This window comes from Schistocerca americana, chromosome 7, assembly GCF_021461395.2.
Source record: "Schistocerca americana isolate TAMUIC-IGC-003095 chromosome 7, iqSchAmer2.1, whole genome shotgun sequence".
Taxonomy (NCBI): Eukaryota; Metazoa; Arthropoda; class Insecta; order Orthoptera; family Acrididae; genus Schistocerca; species Schistocerca americana.
Window position 1 is genome coordinate 366,391,006 of NC_060125.1, and position 22,676 is coordinate 366,413,681.

At 37.7% G+C, this 22,676-nt stretch overlaps 1 protein-coding gene across 1 annotated transcript in view; it reads left to right on the forward strand.

The window, feature by feature from the left end:
• The window catches only part of LOC124622443 (protein king tubby), a 62,436-nt gene extending 42,471 nt beyond the window's left edge, over nucleotides 1–19,965 (forward strand). The window contains exons 6-9 of the mRNA XM_047148141.1: nucleotides 994–1,224; nucleotides 17,824–17,941; nucleotides 18,030–18,182; nucleotides 19,300–19,965. Of these exons, the coding sequence (XP_047004097.1) occupies nucleotides 994–1,224; nucleotides 17,824–17,941; nucleotides 18,030–18,182; nucleotides 19,300–19,433 (636 nt within the window). The 3' untranslated portion in view covers nucleotides 19,434–19,965. The remainder of the gene's footprint in view (nucleotides 1–993; nucleotides 1,225–17,823; nucleotides 17,942–18,029; nucleotides 18,183–19,299) is intronic.
• Nucleotides 19,966–22,676: the final 2,711 nt, after the last annotated feature.

A 22,676-nucleotide genomic window follows, 5' to 3' on the forward strand; every position in this document is an offset into this window, starting at 1 on the left:
CCACAGTCTTCCTCTTCTCTGATATTTTTATCTTCAGCATCCTATCACTTTTTCTCTCCACTGATTCTTTTAACCCATCACTCACTACTACTCTCACCCCATTTTCCACTGCATCGTCACTCCCACTCCAGTGCAATCAACAGTCTTTTTCTTTCCTCACTTCTCTCCTTTGTACCTTGTTTCTGCCAACCGAACAAATAGAATTTCCGTCTTTCCATGGTATCCACGATTTACTTCACCTCCCTAGTCAGTGTCCGAATATTGAAAATTCCCTATCATAATTCATATTTCTGCCAGGTCGTCATTTGTTGTAACTGTCCTTTCTGAGACTTATTCCAATGCAGAAAGCAGAGGGTTATCCACTACTGGCTTGTTGGTTGTATTGTAGCTTCATGAGAGTCTCGGTAGCCATCACTTTTTGGGGTTCCTGTAGGATTTTCACATCTACGCACGCAGGGGGCACGTAGTCCCGAGTGTACTTCTCCACTACTCATGCCATCTCCCATGATGTGGACGACACATTGGGCTTTTGAGAGACAGTTAGGGCAAATTTCATTTTCAGCTTTATCTTTTTTATTGTTATTATTCTGATATTATGAGAAGGAAAGTTGCTACTCACCACGTAGTGGAGATGCTGAGTCGCAGATAGACACAACAAAAAGACTGTCACAAGTAAAGCTTTTGGCCAGTAAGGCCTTCGTCAAAAATAGCCGACACACACACACACACACACACACACACACACACACACACATTATTATTATTATTTATTTTATTTGTTGTTATTTTAATTTCATTGCTCCTAGTGTTTCACAGCTTACTTATTGTAATTGCTATTATAATCTTTGTTTTACTTATCTCATGTAAATTTGAATGTAACATATACTTTTATCTTTAGTATTGTGAGACAAATGATATTGCAGAAATACTTGAAATGCAAAGATTTGAATGTATGGAGCCATTATATTTTTTATCTACTGCCAAATATTACAGGTGTTTTTGCTAGCTGGCAGAAAACGTAAGAAGAGCACAACAAGTAACTACCTCATATCTACAGATCCAACTGATTTATCAAGAACTGGAGAGTCCTATGTTGGGAAGTTAAGATCCAACCTGCTAGGAACTCATTTCACAGTTTACGACAATGGCTATTCTCCCAAAAAAGCTGAGTCAAAAGAAGATTGGAAACGTTCACCTCGACAGGAATTGGCTGCTGTAGTCTATGTAAGTTTAATTTAAAAATCTTAACTGAATTCATTTTTGTACTTGGTTTATCAGTTTGCATTGCTTTAGAAGAAGAAAGGAAGGCCTTAATTATGTATCTACTTCTCTCCTGCTTATTTCGAGTCGCTGATGAGTGCGTAGAGTGCCCTATAGTCTTTTTGCATTTGGGAGAAAGGCACCCCATCACACCATCCAGATTTAGGTTTTCATGATATCCATAAATCACTTAAGGCAAATGCCTGGATGGTTCCTTAGAAAAAAAAAAAAACATGTAGATTTCGTTCTTCATTCTTCCTCCAATGTGAGCTTGAGTTCCATCTGTAATGACCTTGTCACCAATATGGTGTTAAATCTCTGTCTTCCTTCCTTCCTTCCTTCCTTCCTTCCTATCTTTGAATGTTGTTTTCTTACTACTTTCTTCCCATTTATCCTTACGCTCCCTTTCTCCAACTTTACCATGAATTTTACACTGATGAGCCAAAAATTCATCGCAGTACATCGGGATACTGAATTCCACTTGATGGCATTGCAGGCATATGACACTAAGGAAAGTACACCAGTGTCCAAAATTAAAGCAACACACAGCAATTTTGCAAGATTGGGTTTATTTTTCCACAAAACATCATAAATGGATGGCAGTTAAGTAGAAACAATGTAGAGTGTACAGAACATAAACAACTACAACATGCATAACAGTAGACAAAAATACTCTTCACTTTTTCCTACTTAATGGATTTGCACACACATTCCGACAGCTGATTAATGTGCTCAGTATGAGGTGTGACCACCTCTGGCACCAGTACAGGACATGCTGTGAATGATATCATCAATCTCATGTTGAAGCAATAACACCCATTCTTCCTGCAGAGCTGCTCGCAAGTCTTGGAGAATGGTTGTTGTATGCTGACATAATGCAACCCGTCTCCCTAGTGCATCCCAGAGATCCTCTATGGTATTGAAAGCGGGAGTACAAGCAGGCCACTCCATGCGTGCAATATCTTCTGTTTCCAAGAAAACATCATGCTGTATTGGATAGAGCATTATCGATCAACAGTATGAAGTCTGGGTCCACAGCACCTCACAACAATCGTACATGAGGTACCAAGATCTCGTTGCTATACCTGACAGCAGTTAAACCTTGCCAATTCTTGTAAACAGTTTCATGAAAATATGCTCGAGTGATCAATATAATCCCTGGCCACACTATTAGAGATCCTCCTTGAGTCCCAGAATCATGTTCCACATTCCCTCCAGATGCGAATCCATCGAGAATCACTCCCCAGAACTAACCAGGACTCAGCTGTGAAAAGGACATTGGTTCACTGTTAGACCGTCCTAATGGCATGTGGATGACTCCACTCAAGATGTTCCCTTATGTGAAGATGTGTCAGAGATACACATACAGCAGGACTCTGACAATAAAGGCCACTCTTCTAAAGCCTTCCGTATGGCGTTTGCCTCATCACAACATGTGCAGTGGATGCTGCAAGGTCAGAGGCCAGTTTTGTGCAGTACTGAGGGGGTACCTTTGTGCCCTTACAGCCAAATAATTGTCCTCTCTTTCTGATGTCACCTGTGGTCGGATCTGTCCTGGCCTTCAGGACACAGTTTTAATCTCTCTAAACTGTCGCAACATCTGAGACAGAACAGCATGATTCACATTAAGCCGTTGGGTCACATCAGTTGCAACTGTCCTGCTTCCATTCTTCCTATGGCTCTCCACTGCAGAGTCTGATAGATGTCTTCTCTGTGCCATACTGCACCATCTGTGGCTGTGTACACAGCAATTGTGGATGTGAGACTACCCAGCAAACGCTACCCTGTTTGATAGGTGCCCTGACATCATTGTTGGTGTGCTTGTCTGTGGACTGAAATGCCATCTTCCATGCGGAACATGATTGTATGAACATCTGTTGACAGTTTGTTACAAACATCTGATGACAGTTTGTTTGATTGTATCGTGAATTAGACGCAGGGTGGGTAAACAACAGTTTGTTGCTTTAATTTTGGACACCAGTGTACATAAATGGAGTAGAAATGAATAGGGGCAAATCACTATGACGTGGTGCCTAGAAATGAGCATCACGGAAAAGGTGCAGTTGGTTAGCTGTTCATTGCTGCTGTTGTGGTCAGCTTTGGAAAGTGCTTGAAGGATGGTGGAAACATGGATAGATGATGAGGTGCTGGATGTCCACACCTCATCACAGGATGTGGAGGTCGAAGGCTTGCCATATCTGTGAAGCAGGGTAGGCAGCAATCTGTGGCAGATCTATAGAGTACGTGGCTGGTGCAGTCACAAGCATGTTTTGAGCACACCATTCGGGGCTTATTGTTTATCATTAGTCTCCACAGAATATGACCACTGTGTGTTCACACGTTAGCCCAGTGACACTGTCAAGTATGGCTACATTGACCACAGGATCATTGGGATTAGGCTGTACATCAGTGGAAACAAGTCACCTAGTAGAGTGAATCACATTTCTTGCTACACCAGCTTGGTGGTGATGTCAGGATATGCTGTCATCCAGACAAACTGCTGATTGAAACATGCACTACACCACAGATGCAAACTAGTGGGAGAAGTATTTTGCTGTAGGAGACATTCATCTGGGTTTTCAAGGGACCTGTGGTAGGAATTGAAGGTTTAAGGATAGCTGTATTCTATGTGAACATTCTTGAGGACCACTTGCATCCCTTCATGCTTGATGTCTTCTCCAACAGTGATGGCATCTTCCCATGTCCATGTAACAAGCCAGAATCATGTTACAGTGAGGAGCATGATAGTGAGCTCACGTTGATGTTTTGCCCACCAAATTTGCTTGATATGAACTTAATGGAACTCATCTGATATGTTAACGAGTGCCAACACCATGTCTTTAATTTACGGGAATTGCATGACCTGTGCATAGACATCAACTGCCATGTACTTCCAGAAGCCTGCCAAAGATTGTCGAATACATGCCGTATAGAGTCACTGCTGTATTGCACCCCAGTGGTGTACAACTTGCCATGAAGCAAGTAGTCACAATAATACGGCTCATCAATGTATCCAGCGTGGAAAAAAAAAGTGTCAGTAAGTTAATTATTTATGAAGTCTGTTTTTGTACGTCTACAGTGTTTTGCAGAAGTCCTTGTACCTCTAGGTGAAACAGTATGTTTTATATTATTGTACTCACATATAAAAAATATGTATCTAGTGGACTGTGTGCACCACCACGCATTAACAAAGAGATCTTTGTTTCTTTATGTCCTCCTAGAAAACTTACAGAACATCTTGGGAGTTATGCTTCAAAAGCCTTCCTCTTTTGTGTAGTCTGTCATTAGTTTTACATCAGTATTGAAATGCATGTGGTTTGGCTATTTCCCATAATGAGTTGTCAGGCTTGGTAAGGTCCATGTTACATGGTGGCCATTTCAGTGGGTCTATATGTGCTAAACCACACCCAACCCAGCGACTTTGAAATTCTTCATCAAGGAACTCTTGCAGCTGAATAAAAAAGTGTGCTAAAGCTTCATCCTGCTTTCTTGTCTTCGAGTGTAGGTATTAAACCTTGAGCAAGCGCACCATTTTCTGTAACACGAATGGATATGTGACATACTTTGTATGCATGTAAATAATAGCTGTCTTTATGTCACCAAGATAAACATGTATGAGTAAAATCACTGTTTAATCTTATATAACTAAACTACAATAAAATACACTTACATAATACGAGGAAAACACTGTTTAATTTAACAATAATGAAATAAACTTTCATAACATCACTCTGTTGCCACAGACATTTGATACCCCACTGTAATGACCCACACAATGCATTAAATAGTGCAGTTGCATCAGATCCTAGCCATCCACTTATTCAGCTGTTAATTATCTCATAGATAATTAGTGGGAGTGTGCTGCTAGCCCATAATCTGGATTGTCCGCAGCCCGTGGTCATGCGGTAGCGTTCGCACTTCCCACGCCCGGGTTCCCGGGTTCGATTCCTGGCGGGGTCAGGGATTTTCTCTGCCTCGTGATGACTGGGTGTTCTGTGGTGTCCTTAAGTTAGTTAGGTTTAAGTAGTTCTAAGTTCTAGGGGACTGATGACCATAGCTGTTAAGTCCCATAGTGCTCAGAGCCATTTGAACCATAATCTGGATCATTTTCTTGAATGCAACATAAATTTTTTCTCACCCAGCTCACTTTTTATTTTATACTGCTGGTGCTCACTTGGACGTATGACAAGACAATTTATTACTGTGTTAGCTGAAGCAACAAGGAAGGAATACATATGGTGTCTTAACTGTGAAACAACAATGGAACAGGGCAAAACAATTTTATTTGTGGCTGGCACACTTTACACATAGGCACACCTGCTTGAGAGTCAACCATGTCTGGAACATGTCCACATAATTCACAATCCACTCAAAAAAATATTGTCTGAACAGGTACCATGATGACATCTCTCCCCATATGCTAACATGAGGTGGATTCTTATCCACATTCCCCATATGCTAACATGAGGTGGATTCTTATCCACCTTTTGCATTTAATGAAAATTTTCCAAAGGCCATAAAAGCATATTGCTCATGTGTGAACTATAGTATATCACACATTCATCAAAGAATGACACTCTCCAGCCAAACTTGGCATTTCGAAATTTTGCCAACAAATCATAGCAGGTTGCAGCTCACTGCTCCATGTCACAAATGACAATGTAAATCCTTTCATTTTCAAATCTTTTTTTAATGAGGTCATGCACTTTTGATCACAGCACTTTTAAGTTCAGCTGTGCTTTTTGTGAATGGATTTCATTGGAGTCTGCTCAGTTGAATGAGTGATGGCGGCACAGGTTTCCTCTCCCTTTTTCTTGTGTGTGCTAATTGGACTGCCTAAAACTTAATCAATCAAGGTTGCTTCACAAGGGGGCCCTTGCCAAAGTGCTCTCTGAATGCACACTTTATCTCTCTCGTTTTTGCCATGTTTGTGAACATTTGTGTGTCCTGTCTGTAAACAGTGTAACTGTGTCCACTCACAGCAGTTTTGGTGTCACAACTAAAATGATGCAGTACTGAAACAAAAGTTGTGGAGTCACAACTAAAATGATGCAGTACTGAAACAAAATAATACATTTTTCACAACAATGCTTTTCTTCAAATGCAAATTTGGGGTACTGATAAAACAAATTTTAAATTCCCCAGTTGTACAAATTAGATAGTTATAGGGACTTTCTCAGTCTCTCTGTATTTCCATTTTTAGTTTCATATGCTAATGGAAAATCTAGCTTTGAAAATAAATAATGTAGTGAGTAATTACCCATAAGTAGAAGATGCAGTCAGTCATTTATAAGCAAATAAACATGAACAAGAGTGAGAACGTTGCTAGCTTGCTGACAACTCCTTGTTTAAGTTGTGTACTTAGTTTCCTCATCTAGACATTTCAAAGGAACATATTTATGACAATATTAAAGATTAACAAAAAGTTAAAACTAAGTATATATTTATAATTGTATTATACCTGGTTATTCAACTGCTCTCTCTCTCTCTCTCTCTCTCTCTCCTTTTTTTTTTTTTTTTTTTTTTTTTTTTTTTTTTTTTTTTTTTTTTTTTTTTGTGCATATTTAATTACAGTACTATTTTATTTTGAATTTACAGTAATAATTATAAGTAATGAAATTAGACGTAAAGGAGCCTGAAAGTGGGAGGGAGAGTGGCTAATGGGTGGGAATGAGAGCAGCAGATGTATGTGACAGCAGTGTGTGGCACCATAAGCTCATCCTGGCCACAAGAAGGGGAGTTGTGTACAATGCGTGAAGACACAATACGGTACATTGGGAGGAGAAAACAGATCAGAGGGAAAGAGGAGTCTTCCACAGGGGTATGACCTACATGGCAGGGGGTTCAGAGTGGCTGTGGCATAAGTTTGGACTAAGGCATTGCGTAGATGGGGTTTGTGCCAGAATATCACTTTGGGAGGGGATCCCTTTCAACACTGTGTGTATGTGTGTGTGCGTGTGGGGGGGGGGGGGCTCTGTAATTCTGAAAATGAATTCATCCAAAAGCTAGCAAAGTGCCTTTCAACAACTTAGCATCTTTACTATTCAGCAAGTTGTTACCTCTTTACTCCATAAATTATTTACAATCCACCATGACTGTCCATTACCGTGTGTAAGTCTTAAGTAAAAGAAGAAATTATTATGTGTAACACTCCTCTGTATTGCTTGACAGGGACAATTACTGTTGAACCAGAGGTGCGTAAGATGTTAATCACAGTTTGGTTTTAATGAGTAGCAACAGTGTGTTGTGACCTCCTCCTCCGTATAATTTCCTGAATCCATTTAACCAGGTCGAAGAAGCCTCGATTCAGATTTTTGCAGTTTCATTTTGGTGCATATTTCGTACTTCATGTAAATCTTTCTTCCATTTATTCAATTCGTGCCCCAATTTTTCTAAGTGAAACTGGTTTTGCTCGCTGCTTAAGTTTGGGTGTTTTCTCCTTCCAGGAAAAAAAAATACCTTTCCTTTGTCACTGAAAGATATTGCTGCACATATTTTCTTTCAGCTTAGGAGGTGCTCTTGTTTTTGTTCTGGACTTTAGTTACAACAGGCATCGTTTGAACCACAGTTCATCAAATTGTCACAGTTATTTCTTGTTTCTTTTAATTTTACCACAATTTTTAACAAAATGTTGATGCCGTTCACATGAACGTCCAAGAATTTAAAGAATAAATAACATATATGTAGGTCTTCAGAAGAAATAGGTAATTTTTTATTGCGTACTTTGTTTTCTGTATTTTATTTTTGGAAAGTTGAAAACTTGGACTCCACATTACTGTGAAACTCTGGGACCTGCACAAAGACAGATGCTATTAGCAAGCATATGCCAAGAAATCACAAAGGAAGTTGATTCAGTTTTATCTTCATTGTTAACACTTGGTGATACTGCAAAGGCAACTGCTAATTATTATGAATATTAAATGAGCTACAAATTCGAGTGAACGGTGATTGTGAACAGTTGTGTCAGAAAAACTATGAGTGGAAACTGAAATTTGATGTACAAATTATGATTGTGTTGTGCTGTATTATCTGTTTAGTGATGTGTCATCAATCAAGGATATGGTGCCCACCGTGCCACACATGCTCCATCTGTTACAGCTATTGCAGGGGAGTACATTCTCCAGCCACCTGGTGAGCTAGGAATTTCGCAAAGTTCCACATGTTTTAAAAAAATACTTCCAGTGTGTTTTAGCAGCTAAAATTTTGACATTATGTTTCTTTCAGTGTATTCTTCCTGTATAAAAAAAATTCAGGGCAGGTTTCGACATGTCAGATTAGACTATTCCCTTGTCAGAACTACTGAACATGACAACTGCATAACTACTTAAGAATGAATCAGTATTATTTGGAGCACTTTGAAGTGTGTGCATTTCATTTTTGTTAGCACTCGATAGTTGATGTAGAGAAACTGGCCCTGGAAATTTTATTTTGTTATGTTTTTAATTTTAAAAATGCCACAGAAACGACAGTAATTCGTGAAAACATTTCACCAGAACAAAGAGAGGCCACCACACTTAGTTATTTAACTGCCAGTTGGGGTTACAAGGATTTAAAACTAACGAAAAAGATTGCAGCACAAACATATTTCTGTTGTGGTACTGTCTGACAAGTTTAAAACTTGCTGTCACATGAAATACACATCAAAATTGTATGGAATTTCTGAATCTGACCTGCATCAGAAATGTGTTGGTGTATACCCAACAGATGAGGTGGGATCATTGGTTCTGAGAACTGTAGCTGATAATGCAAAGGTTGTGTGTCCACAAATGCACAGAAGGAGCCTGTCAGAATTAATAGCTAAACTAACTAAAATATGCTTGTCTGTGGCCAGCTAATGCCATGAAGGTTCCTTAATATGGCTACAGTTGATGGCTTCAGCTTCCATAGGAAATCTTGGATCAACAATTGTTATATTAGGGGCAGTCAAATGAAAACAAGTAAGCTGTTTATTATTTCAAAAGTAATCACCATAACTATTAATTCATTTACCCCTAGCAGACAAGATGGGCAGTGCCTTCATGGAAAAGTGTTTGTGGTTCCTTATGAAACTACGATTGTTTCCAGGGGTGTGCTGCTTTGTCCAAAGCAAATTGACAGTCATGAACACCTTTCCTTGGGGATCCAGAATTATGAAACTCACATGGGGAGAGATCAGGACTCTATGGAAGATGTGTAAGGGCTTGCAGCAAAGCTTCTGCAATGTAGTCAAAACAACCTTCCTAACATGTGAGTGGGCATGCATTATCCTGCAACAGATTGTTGCTAAAGTTGTTTCAACCACACGGCAGAAGCTTCACTGGAAAACTCTTACATGTCATCCATTTGGTCCCAACCTCTCCTCATGCCATTTCCAAATGCGGGGTGTTTATAAATGAATATGGGGTTTTAGTGCTTTATAATATTTATTTCATTAAACTTACAGTTATAAATGATGTGTCAATTGAAGAAAACTCAAACAGTTTTACCAAGAACCTTATAAATGTTCAATGTGAGCACCATTTGTCGCACGCCACACGTTCACTGTACCCAAATGCTTGATAGGCCGCAAGGGGCCCAATGACAGGGCTTGCTTTGCGTGGTCTCCATGTTCACCCGACCTAACGCCATGCGATTTTTTCCATTGGAGCTTCATCAAGGATCGTATGTATGGGCCTCTGCTACCAGCAGACCTCCATGAATTAAGAAACCAGATAAGCAGCTGTTGCTACAATCACTGAAGTCACACTTATCAACGTTTGGGAAGAACCCGGCTATAGACTTGATGTGTGCCGTGTGACAATTGGTACTCGCATTGAACATTTATAAGGTTCTTGGTAAAAGTGTTGGAGTTGTTCAAACACCCTGTATTTGGTGCCCTGAAGAAAGACATTTGTAGCCATTGATTTGCTTCAGACAGAGAGGTGGATGCCTGAGTACAATCAAGATTCTACAGGCAACCACAAACATCTTTCCTTGAAAGCATCGACTGTCCTGTCTCACAGTGGGATTAATGTACCAGGCAATTATAATTAAAGTGCAGCTACGCACAGAAGTTCAGTGTCAGCTGTGGTGATTGTATAGCAGTGAAACTTGGTAGATATGCTTGTGTGTTAATGTGGAACCGATTTAAGCTGGAAAAGAAAATTAGTTCCAGTTTTGCCCAACAGGTGGAAATATAGTGCTGTTCACTATTTGTATGACATCCAAGATGGGGTGTCCGCCTCGGGGGGCAATTTCTTGGGGAGGGGGGGGGGGGGGGGAATTCATATTCTTGAGGGAAAAACCTGGAACCTGGTTTCACAAAGCGCCTAGCATCCAGCGCACATTGGTCTGTCGATTATTCATGTGATTCTGAAACGCATCCCTGTTGATTTTTTAAATATTTTTGAATGCTTGTATAGTATACGTAATGTCTCTCAGAGGAATCCCGGTCGCATCTACAAATAAACTTTCCTGCAGTCAAAAGGGGATGGAGTATACGAGATGAGCGGAAGAAAGCCTAATGGGTGAATACCAATCACTGTATGTTATGTGGTTGTTTGGGTTTGCAAATGATCAGCTTTTTTATAATTACTAGTAAAATCCATAGACTCAGACTACCAGAGTAGCAACAAACGAGAAACAGGAATAACTGATAAGAAAGATTACATATTATCTTCTCGGTGTATCCAAGAAAATGAAATTTTGACAGAAAAGTTTTGGCCAGATCGCCACACTAGTAAGGGCCAGTTGTACAGTCCCCAGCTAGTTGCCGCATAAGTTCAATACTGGGAGTAGAACGGAAAATGCGTTATATGAACATGTAATAACGCCTAACCAGAGAATAAATGCAGGATAACTAAACTGGTGATTGTTGCAGAGAATGAGTCTTGACACTGGCAGGAATATTTTCATAATTAGTGTTGGGTTGTTTTTGGGGAAGGAGTCCAAACAGCGAGGTCATCGGTCTTATCGGATTAGGGAAGGATGGGGAAGAAAGTTGGCCATGCCCTTTCAAAGGAACCATCCCAGTATTAGCCTGGAATGATTTAGGGAAATCACAGAAAACCTAAATCAGGATGGCCGGATGCAGGATTGAACTGTCATCCTCCCACATGCGAGTCCAGTGTGCTAACCACTGCACCACCTCGCTCGGTTCAGAATTAGTCATGACAAGATTGTTTGTTAGAACAAGGAAGGAGAAAAAACGGGGACATCACACAAATTATGGAAGAATGTGATGATTCCAAATTTATACAAAAATTTCGTACTACTACTTTTTGCTCTCATGCTTGAGAAGCCGGAGCGTATGAATGAAATGTGAAACTATTTCCTAACATAAAGCTTTTTGGTTTTATTAGGCCTATAGGCATTTGATATTGGCATTTTGTGAATTATATTCTGTCGTGCTATAAAAATGACCATTTTTTGCCAAAACAGTCTCATTTATTTGGTTTGTGTTACAATCGCTGCAATATTAGACAGGCCTATTTCATTTCATCTAGCAGACAGTGACAAAATATACATAATCAGATCGAGAAATCACTCCAGTATTGGATACTATTTGTATTAACAGCTTTCTCAGTATTAGACAAAGACATTTGGATTTTTCATATAGCAAAAAGTTTGATGAACTTTGGTGAGGTAATAGATCATTTCACAGAAAAGAAAGCACGCCATGTAAAGCTGTAGCAATATTAGAGAGAAAAAAATGCTCGTATCTTATACTTAATTTTGTCACACAAAACAGCAAGTTATTAGCTAATAGGCAATAAAGAGCGCAGATTTTCTGAAGAGTTCCAGTTCTCCCGGTTACAAATAATCCCATCCAGTATTAATTGCGAGTTTTGTAAGAGGGGCGTGATGTAAAATCGGCTGACTGGGAGCAGGAGAGGCACCACAGGACATTTTAATTTCCACTGTCGTGAATATAGTTTGATGGCACCCATTACAAAATATACATGTTTGAACTCCACAGAGCGAAATACAGTGACATGCAATACAAAAATGTTGTGTGAAGGGGCGTGGCGCTGCACTTTGGCACACTTAAGACTGAATAACATGTTTTTCATTTCCTCAGACTTGTATGTTTTATGTATCAGACTGTTCAGAAAGATGTGCGCTACAAAATGAACTTTTTTTATAAAGTTAATTTTTTAAATTTTTGGCATCCTATCTCCAATGCTTGGGTGAGAGGGAAGGGGGGGGGGGGGGTTTCGGAAATATTGTAGATCTGGGGCAGATGTGCAGAGCAGTCTGAGTTGTAGTGGGTAGTGTCCACATGACCCGTGTTTACGTTTAGTAATTTTGCTGTTTCCTCTTTGTTTACTGCTCTCACGTGAAATAAAAACAAAATGGATTTCTGTGGTTGGGAGCTATCAAGTGAATTAAAATACATTCATATAATTACGGAGGGCTAAAATGTTATTAGTTTCAGATCTTATTTTATTTCTACCTTTCTGACAGACAAGCATTAATCTCCTTGCAGGACAATGAAGTTATTTTTCTCGGTTTGCTAAAGAAATTTGGCTTTTTTTATTTTTCCACCGAGGCAGTCAATTTATTTGAAATGAAATGTTTTATTCCACACTGTTGGCTAGTTTCAACTGCTCGTTGCATTTCAAATGCATGTTTTCATCTTATAGCATGAATGGCAGTATGCCATAATAAAGAACTAAATTTTATATAATACAGTACTGGTGTTCTAAGAAAATTTACATCCCGAAAACCACACTGAAAAGCTTAACATCAAGTCGAGGCTTACTTCATTGGGAATCTGAACATACGAATGTGCACATTAAGCTGAATTATGCATTTTACTATGCATGCTAGAAGATGCAGTTTTAATTGGTGATGACGGTTTTTCATTAACATCAATAATTATTAACATTAACAGTAATGATTATTAATATTAACAGCAATAATTATTCAAAGCAGGCCGCATTAAGAAGAGATCTTGATTTGTGTACCCTTTCCTCCTGTCAACAATATTCCTTAAAAAAGAGTTGACCAACTCGAAATGGGATTTTAGTCTTATAGACGAGAGTATTTCCACAGCTAGAATTGTACTTGCTTGTATTTTTCGTAATTATGTTGTATATGTGTTCCTAATACAATAAATTTTGCCCTGCAGCTCTGATATTGTCAAACCATCTATCTTCTGATTGGCAATGATGCTCTGAGGAGCAGCAATATGTTGCTTATTTTTGTAATCAGCATCACTGAAATCCCACAAACACTGCCGCGCGGTCTATGGCACCTTGCCACGGTTCGCGCGGCTCACCCCAGGTTCGAGTCCTCCCTCAGACATGGGAGTGTGGGTGTTGTCCTTAGTGTAAGTTAGTTTAAGTTAGATTAAATTAGTGTGTAAGCCTAGGGACCAATGACCTCAGCAGTTTGGTCCCATAGAACCTTCCTACAAATTTCCAATTTCCACAAACACCTAAGCAAAGCATGGATATCCAAAAAGCGAACAGTGTTCTCTGTTCCCCACTTCATATTTCGAAGTTTGTCCACACACTATGAACACACATAACCTCAAAACTCTTACAACTAGTGTTGCCAAAGTTGGAACACACTGAAAGCTTTTAGTTTCACCAACAAGTTGGGCAAATTTGCGACACACATTTACAGTCGCCAGTAGCGCAGTTGCCTGCAACCTCATGTCGTCATGTAAACTAGGCTTTACTTTCCAAGCAAATTTCCTTTTATCCAAGATGAACTGTGTGTGAGTATGTACGATGATTTTCGTAAATCACAGAGCGTTGACTCTCATTTAAAAATCAACCCTTTGAAGACGAGCCATTTAGAAGAATTTCAAGCCCAGATCAGACATTAATGTCATTATTAAACATTTTACAGGCACATTTGTGTGATGTATCTTGAAGTGTAACGCGCGCAAAAAAGATCAACAATATATGTGAAAGTGTAGCTTCTATTGCAGCTTATTAATCTATAGGTAGTGGAGAGCGGTCGTGGTAATAAATAAAAGCTCGCACTCCTGTCACTTACTATGAATACTATTATTCTTGCAGAGTATACACAATACATGTAGCGTAGGGTGTGTACTACAGAGAACTTATCTGGCAAAGGTACAGTTCTCGCTGCAGTAGGGTAGTGGTATTATTGCGGGGTGAGCCAGTGGTTCTACATCCCCACAAATCTTCGAGATCAATATTATATGTAAAAGCTTTGCTTCTTCTTGTAACAACACTATGTATATTCATTTAAACCATTAACTTTTCCTATTTGTATGTTCGCGCTACTTAACAGTGATGTTGTTATTGGCTGACTACATCATATGTCCTATACCGTGAATTTCCGCTGTCATTGGCTGCCGAGCTAACATGACATGAGCTGTGCCTGGTTTACAAAAGCGCATCACAATCTTGACTTCTATGCTTTGGAAAGTAACATGCGGTGTTTGGTGGAATTCGCATTTATACTTTCGTAATACGAAAATATGTAGTGTACATGTTGCTGCACATCAAAGATCTTTCCAGAACATGTTTCTTTCCCCCTTAGTTTCGTTTTCTAAAGTGACGAGTAATTCTACGCCGGTGTATAAAACCAGAGCCATTCAAAGGATTTATAACTTTTACAGTTCCGAGGGAAAGTATACTGTCCCTTAACATGGAACAACTGTATTTTCACACGGGAGAAAATGTATTTTTAAGCGGGAAATCCAGGAAAAACCCGGGAATTTTTTTCCCTTGTCCATGTATAGACCCTGTCTACAGAGTGCAGTGAATACACAGAATTACTGAATTCAGGATACTGTAAACCATGCACTGTGGATGAAGAGCCATTGCACTCACTTTATGTGACTGTGTGTATTGGGTTCACAAGCACCTTTATTATAGTTCACTTCTTTGAAGAGAACACACCCAGGGGGCTGTCAGGTGTACCATGATGTTTGCACGTTATTGAAACATTTGTGTTCAGCATGTGATTCCTGCTTTGGAAGAGTGCAGCTCTGTGGAAACCACTGTTTTCTTGCATGATGGGCAACATCCTGTGAAAGATTTGCTTAATGCAATCTTCCACGAAAGTGTTATTTCTAGAGGTTTTCCAGTCATGGCCTGCAAGATCACCTGATCTGAATCCACGTGACTTTTAGTTGTGGGTATATCTAATAGAACATGTTTACTGTGGACACGTTCAGTCTCTACCTGAACTGAATCCCAGTACATGTGAACATGTTACTCAGATTCCCCTGTAACTGCTATGAGCAACTACTGATCACATTGTCGTATGGGATACAGCATCTGGTCGACATCTCCAGTGCTCATATTGAACAAATTGTGTAGGTGGCAGTTAACAATAAAATCAACTTACAGCTTCCTCAGTTGATTGACCTTGTCTGTCCACAGCCTCTTACTGTTCCATGATGTATGGAAGCATTTGTATACTTCTTCCTTACATTCACAGCACTAGATTTGCACCTGGTGGCTAAAATTGGAATTGATTTGTTTTCCAGTGTAAATGGGTTCCACATTAATACATTATATCATCTACCAAGTTTCGCTGCCCTATGATAATTACAGCCCACACTGGATTCCTGTGAATAGCTGAACTTTAATTACAACCACCTTGTATTAACAGTCACGGCATTTATTGTTGGAATAATAAACAGTTTATTTACTTTTTTCCATCTGTCTTATCTTCATTTGAGGCCCCCTTATATTAAGAAAGTTACTGTTGTTTGGAAGAAAGTGAATTTTGCTAAATGTGCCGTTAATAAATTTTATGTTCCACTCCAACTTACATTTCATTTTTTAGATTAACATTGATATGTATGTCAAACATTACCTGCCCAGAGATTAGCACATTGCTTTCGTAATTCAAATCCACCTTGTGGTGCCAGACAGCCTGGATCGGTTTTTTTAGGCAGTTTGTCATATTTGGCTAGGTGAATACCACAGTTACATGATTCACAAACAAGGTGCAGGATAAAGGTTAGGAAGAAATGGTGGTGGTGGTGGTGGTAGCAGCAGTAGTAATATGTAAACGTTATAGATAACTGAAGCTATTGGAGCTACACATTTTCATGTTCTTGTATTGGCACAGATATATTATGGTAGTCCACCTTCATCAATATGTTACAGTGTCCTTTACGGTATCTTTGCTGCAATTGTTCAGCAAAATCTTTTTCCTCATATAACTCCATAGATTTCTGTATTGCTGCATTTTAGTGAGTGATCATTTGTAGGAGGGGGCATCATACCCTGACACTTCTAGAACCAATATTATTACGCTTTGGGTGCTTGTACTACTGGCCAGTAAATGAGACAGTGAAGAGGAAACTATATTGTCATTGCAATAATCTGATAGTATGTGTTTCTGATTCACAGCAGTTTCACCATTTACTGATGTTACTTCATATGTATACTAATCTTGTCCTGTTCATAAATCCATTTTCAAATGGCCATGTGGTTTTTATATAACGGTATTCATAATATTCGTATTTGTGGTGTTAATGTCAAAGTCTAATAGCTTAAACCTTTCCTATTTTGTGCAATCCATTCTGCTTTATATTGTTGTTAAAGAAAAAGAAGTCATTGATCACTGTGTCGGAGTGTTAGAGCAGGTGGTGTTAAATTTCTTACAGGGTTGAAAAATAATTTGTTGAAGCAAGAGGGAAGTGCAATCAAAAGGATAACTCAAACACTTTTTGTGATTATTCTCAACATTTTGTACTTCAGCAGTATCATTTTTAGATTTGTCATCTGATCAAGGTAATTCTGTACTGCAGTAGTAGGTACATATTTTTCGTAGTCTGGGTACAGAAACAATGGAACAGCTATATTTCTCATTGACGAGTATATCATTCCCTTTGATAGCAAGGAGATTGAAATTTTACATTTTGTTTTATTATTTTTATTATTATTATTATTATTATTATTATTATTATTATTATTATGGTTAAATCCCCAATGTATTTCCAGGCCACTGAAAAAATGGTTTTTGTTACACAAGCAATATAGGTTTTTGTTATGCTTTTTTGACAGTTTGACTGTGTGAATATGTGTTATCAAGTGTGTAAGAACTATAAAGAAAGTAAGGCTACAGGTGTTCTTATGAACAGTTTATTTTCCACAGACAGTTATGCCAGTAATGGTGTTCATTGCTTTTCAATGTAGTTTGATACTGGTATGACACATTTGTTGCACCGGCATCACATTTTGCATAAGGAAATTCTGTCTCATTATCCATACACTGTCTACATTCTGAATGTCCATATTCAGCGAAAGTGTCCAGCTAAATGCTTGTTCAATTATCTGTGGAGATGTACTTGAAAATCACTGGGTGGTCTGGACAGTAATGTGCTTCCTCAGTACACCCAAAACAGAACCATCCTCCCTTCAAGTCTGACCTAGCAACCAGCAACTTCCATCGTTTAAAATCATTATTACCAGTCCGTACTACAGTACATCAGAAAAATTGGTTGTGGGATAAAATCAGCCCATAAGAGCTCTTTCTGCCTTATTCAAATCAGCAATTTATTAACTGTGTGAATACCACTTGTATATTACTCCTCCTTTCTAATTTTAGATAATTTACATGTTTTCTGAATTGCATTCATTTCTTTTTACTCTTTATTAGGATACAAATGTTCTTGGCTTCAAAGGTCCAAGGAAAATGACAGTTATATTGCCGGGGATGACTCAAGAGCACAAGAGGGTACAAATCTGCCCTCAAGATGAACATGAAGGTTTGCTGGGTAAGATAATTTTTATACGTTCTTGTACAGCTTGAATCTCAGGAAAGATCAAACTAACTCATAACTCAATACTGGTCTGTGAATTTAGAGTGCTGGCGAAATAAAAATATGGATAATCTCATAGAGCTTCATAATAAAACACCAGTATGGAATGATGACACACAGTCATATGTGCTGAACTTCCATGGGAGAGTCACTCAGGCATCAGTAAAAAATTTCCAGATTGTTCATGACAGTGATGGTATGTATATTATATAACAATACATTTTTCCTGCTTGTCTTCTTCATATTTTTTAAAGAATTGTTTTAAGTTGATTTGAAATACAATTTTCTTTTTACATATAGTTTCAGATTTTGAAATATATTTTTCTGTATAGAAGTAAGTATTTGGCTTTTCAGCTTGTAATTTTACCCTCCCAGACATCACTAGTAAATTTTCAGTCTCTTTGTTGGTTTCAAAAGCTTCGAGAGATGTAAGATACACAAAAAAAAACTTTTTGTTATCTTCATTTTCTTGTTGGCTGCAGTACATATAGGAGTAGATTCTTGAGGCTGCAATTTTGACTTTGTGGGTTCCAGTTGACATAATAATTGATGAAGTACTTTCTGTTTCCGTGACTTTCTTATTTTATCCCATTCTTCTATATCACACTGACTTGACAATCTCCATTTTCATAAAACCAAAAATTATATTATTATTGTCAAAATTAAAGACACATCCGTTTCCATCAGAGGCATGCCCACTACTACCAAAATTCTGCGGTACTCACAATATTCCAAAGAGTTTACAAATCAAAAGAGTTTACAAACTTTCTTGACAAAAGAAGAATTTTCACTAAATTATATCACAATTTTATAAATGAGTCCAGAAATAAATTTGATAAATATCGTCAGATTGTGCAATTAATAATAGGAATTTTACGTAGGCCAGATATTTCGTAATTTCAAATATTTCTAAAAGAAAAGTAATTTTAACTGTAAAAATAGAGCTAGAACATCGATTGAAACAAATTAATTGCGTTTTATACATCTTAGTCTGAAATATAATACATCATATACAAAATTATATGAAATTCTAATAGTGAAACAGCTGAGATAATTTTAACCAATTCAAGATACAAAAATATTCCTGGTATCAGCTATTTCTATAAAAAAATAAAAAAGTAATGTTAGAGGAGGGTGTCCCATTACAAGCTGAGGCACAAAATATAATTAAATTTAAGAAAAAGCCCTTTATTTTCATTGTGGCAAACCTGATATGTTAGAATAATTTAAATTTTATTCTTTATTAGCCTTCTCGCCAAATGTATACATTATTACTGCTCCCATTGCCAGTAATGTTTCATTTATATTTTCAGTTGATTACATAGTAATGCAGTTTGGTCGTATTTCCGAAGATGTCTTCACAATGGATTACCGATATCCTATGTGTGCACTACAAGCGTTTGCTATTGCTTTAAGCAGTTTTGATAGCAAGTTAGCGTGTGAGTGACAGTTTAGAAGCATGCAAAGTTTTATGATAATCGTACATTATCAAACAATGGAACCCGAAGATATGAAGATGAATATGCTGTAGCAGTATGCAGGAAAGAATGTTACTTCTTAAATCCACGTGATTGCATTTTTACAATTTGCAGTACCAGTCATCACAAGATAGACACTGTTGTATGTGCCACGTGTGTGGCTGGAGCACGCACAATCATTGTACACTTTGAGTAGAACTGCTAGTTTGTCTTTTTTAATGTATGTGTGCTGTGTGGAGATAACAGTATTTATATTTCATACGTATGTGACCTTTAAGATGACGGTTTCTAGTCCTAAGCAAAACATGATACAATTTATATTTTTTTAATGGTATTTTAATGACATATGAAGACTTGATTTATGTCACAGTTCATAATATTTGTGTATAATTTGGCATGCAGTTGCTTGTCAGTCTGCAGCAAACTTAAGTATAAAGTTGCACATGTCAGAAAAGTCTTTCAATATTTTACCTCTCATAAGAAAATAATGCCATTGCATGACAGGCCTAAATATAACGAATCTTTGTCACATCTGATTTTAATTTTAAATTGCATTGTTAATATTTTCTCAAAGCAATACGCACTATTTTAATGACACTTTTGTCATGTTGTCACCTTGTGAATCTCTCGAGAGTATACTTGTTGCTATGTGATTGTCTGTTGTGTGTGTGTTAGACATAGGCCTATTGATTTAATAATGTGCTGAAGCACTATATTTCATAACTAATGGAATTTAAATGGCCCCCATGATATATGATTCTGTCTTAAGCATCTGTGTTTTAAAGAATTCAAATCTTGTTGTTTATAATATGCACTTATATTGCTCACTGTACATATTGTCATATTTCATGCGTACTTTCATAAGTAGGTTTTTAGTGATCTATCAGTGTATATATGACACAATTGTTCATTGTTGTTATTTTTTTACATTTCAAGTGGTGTAATCTCTCTGTTACAACATTTATACATCACTCTTGCATTTATATACAGTACCACCTTTTTTATTATTTTTCTGCATTTGGCACTTGGGAGTTTATGCCCATAAGTGAGATACGACTTATTCTGTTTATTTTTCTATTATTCTGGTCAGAAGATGTAATGTATGCTGTGTCTTTAGCTGTAAATTAACTTTATTATCAAACATATATCTACACATATTAAGCAAGCACTCATTTGTCTATTCTTTTCCCTGACAGGTGAAACCTCTGATAATACTGTCCTCATAATATAATTTTATCCAGGATGCCTATCTTTGTTGTAATAATTCATAAACCATAACCATTCTAGTTGTTGTGTTAAATTTTATTTACAGGCATGGGGAATTGTTCTTAAATGTAATAACTTGTAAGGATCAGTAATTTATCCATGGCTCACCATACTTAATTGTGAAAAAAGAACTGTAATTTACTTCATTTGTAAAAAAATGTCTGTAAAGCCAGTGTGTGTGAAGTTTTCTGAGATACTGGCATGGATAAGTGAATTCCTGTTATTTGATTAGTTTCTTTAAGGCTGTACATCATTTCCATATTGCCATAGTTTGCTGCCATTTAATACAATTAGTGCTTCTAAAGTTTTATTATTTGTACAGTACAGAAAATTTGTGTATTTGGTGATAAAATATGAAACATTGACTTTGTGAAAAAGTGCTTGGTACCACAAAGGCTGTATGTCTTCATGATTGTTTCTTTCTCTGATAGATTCTGAGAAATATCCTTTCAAGGTGTGGGAATGGGCGTTGGAAAAATTTACACTTGATACTCATAGTAGTCCCCATTTGTTTTGCACTTATAAATACTTATATGACCATCAACTTGTTACAGTGAGAAACACAACTAGATAAAGAAAACACTTGTATTTTAGTGATGAGAAAAATGCAAATGATTCGTCCAGATACCTACGTTTTTAGGTAGCTACAAAATTATGACAGGGTTAATACCTTTTTTATATACCTTTATTTTTATGTACTGCTGACTTTATAATTGTAATTGGTGTCACCATCATTGTCAAAACTGCCATGGAAATCATCAACGTTGCTATTTTTGTTGGCTTCAGGCTAAATTCCACACTCCATCTGTAAATTATATCCTTCCCAACAAGGTAGTTTGATCTCTCCTCTTTGTTGACCTGGGCTAACTGTAACACTTTGTGATCTCCGTACAGAATATCATCAAAGACTGAATCTACTTTAATTACTATTACAATAGCACTCTTGATAGGTGTATCACTCATTTTTTTTGTTTCCCTTTTTTCCACATTATGTGAACTTCTTACGCTGTATTGGCTAGTTATAAAATCTGTGTCATAAAACATTAAAAGGTACAAGCAAGTGCTGCTCTCAAGCTATGAGCGCATGACCTCAAATTTCCAACAATTCTTTGTCTCTGCATACTAAATTAATTTGTAATAACTAGTTTTTATGTTCTTAACTGTAACATTGTCTGTATTTTTGTATATGCCATTCAATCTCTGTTCATTGGCCCTCCATTTTCTTATTCACTGGCATTCCCTTCATCACCAGCCCTTCAGAGGTGTATCATATCCCTTAAGATGAGTTGTAGATATAGTATGGTATAATATTTCAGTATGCTAGCATTACTGCCTTTGGATCACGGGGTCCCGGGTTTGATTCCTGGCCAGGTTGGGGATTTTCTCTGCCCGAGGACTGGATGTTTGTGTTGTCATCATCATCATCATCATCTTTCACAGTGGCTGGACTGGGACTGTGTGAAAATTGGGTCTTTGTATGGGCGCTGATGACCGCGCAATTGAGCACCTCACAAACCAATCATCATCACAATCAGTATTTCAGCATGTGCTTGATGTTGGATACTCCATCAAATAATGCTACAGAAATATTTGGATTTACCAGTGCATGCATCATAAATAAGTCTTTACTCCATAACTCTTGCCTCTTGACCGGTGAGTTTGTAGTTCATGACATGAAAGTGGTGGTCACAAATGTCAGCCTGATTCTTGAAAATGTACTCTTTCAGTCAGCTGTAAGTCTAAATAATACTGGAATGTAAACACCCCCCCACCCCCACCCCCCTTGGACAGATCTTTCATTTAATACTTTGAACTGACAATAACACCCCTTATCATGAGCCAAAATATATAACATCAAAAACAAAAGTTACTTCATATATATGTACATTTAAACAATTTGAGATAATGGACATAGTAGTTGCCTGCTTTTCTCCAGCATCTTTCCA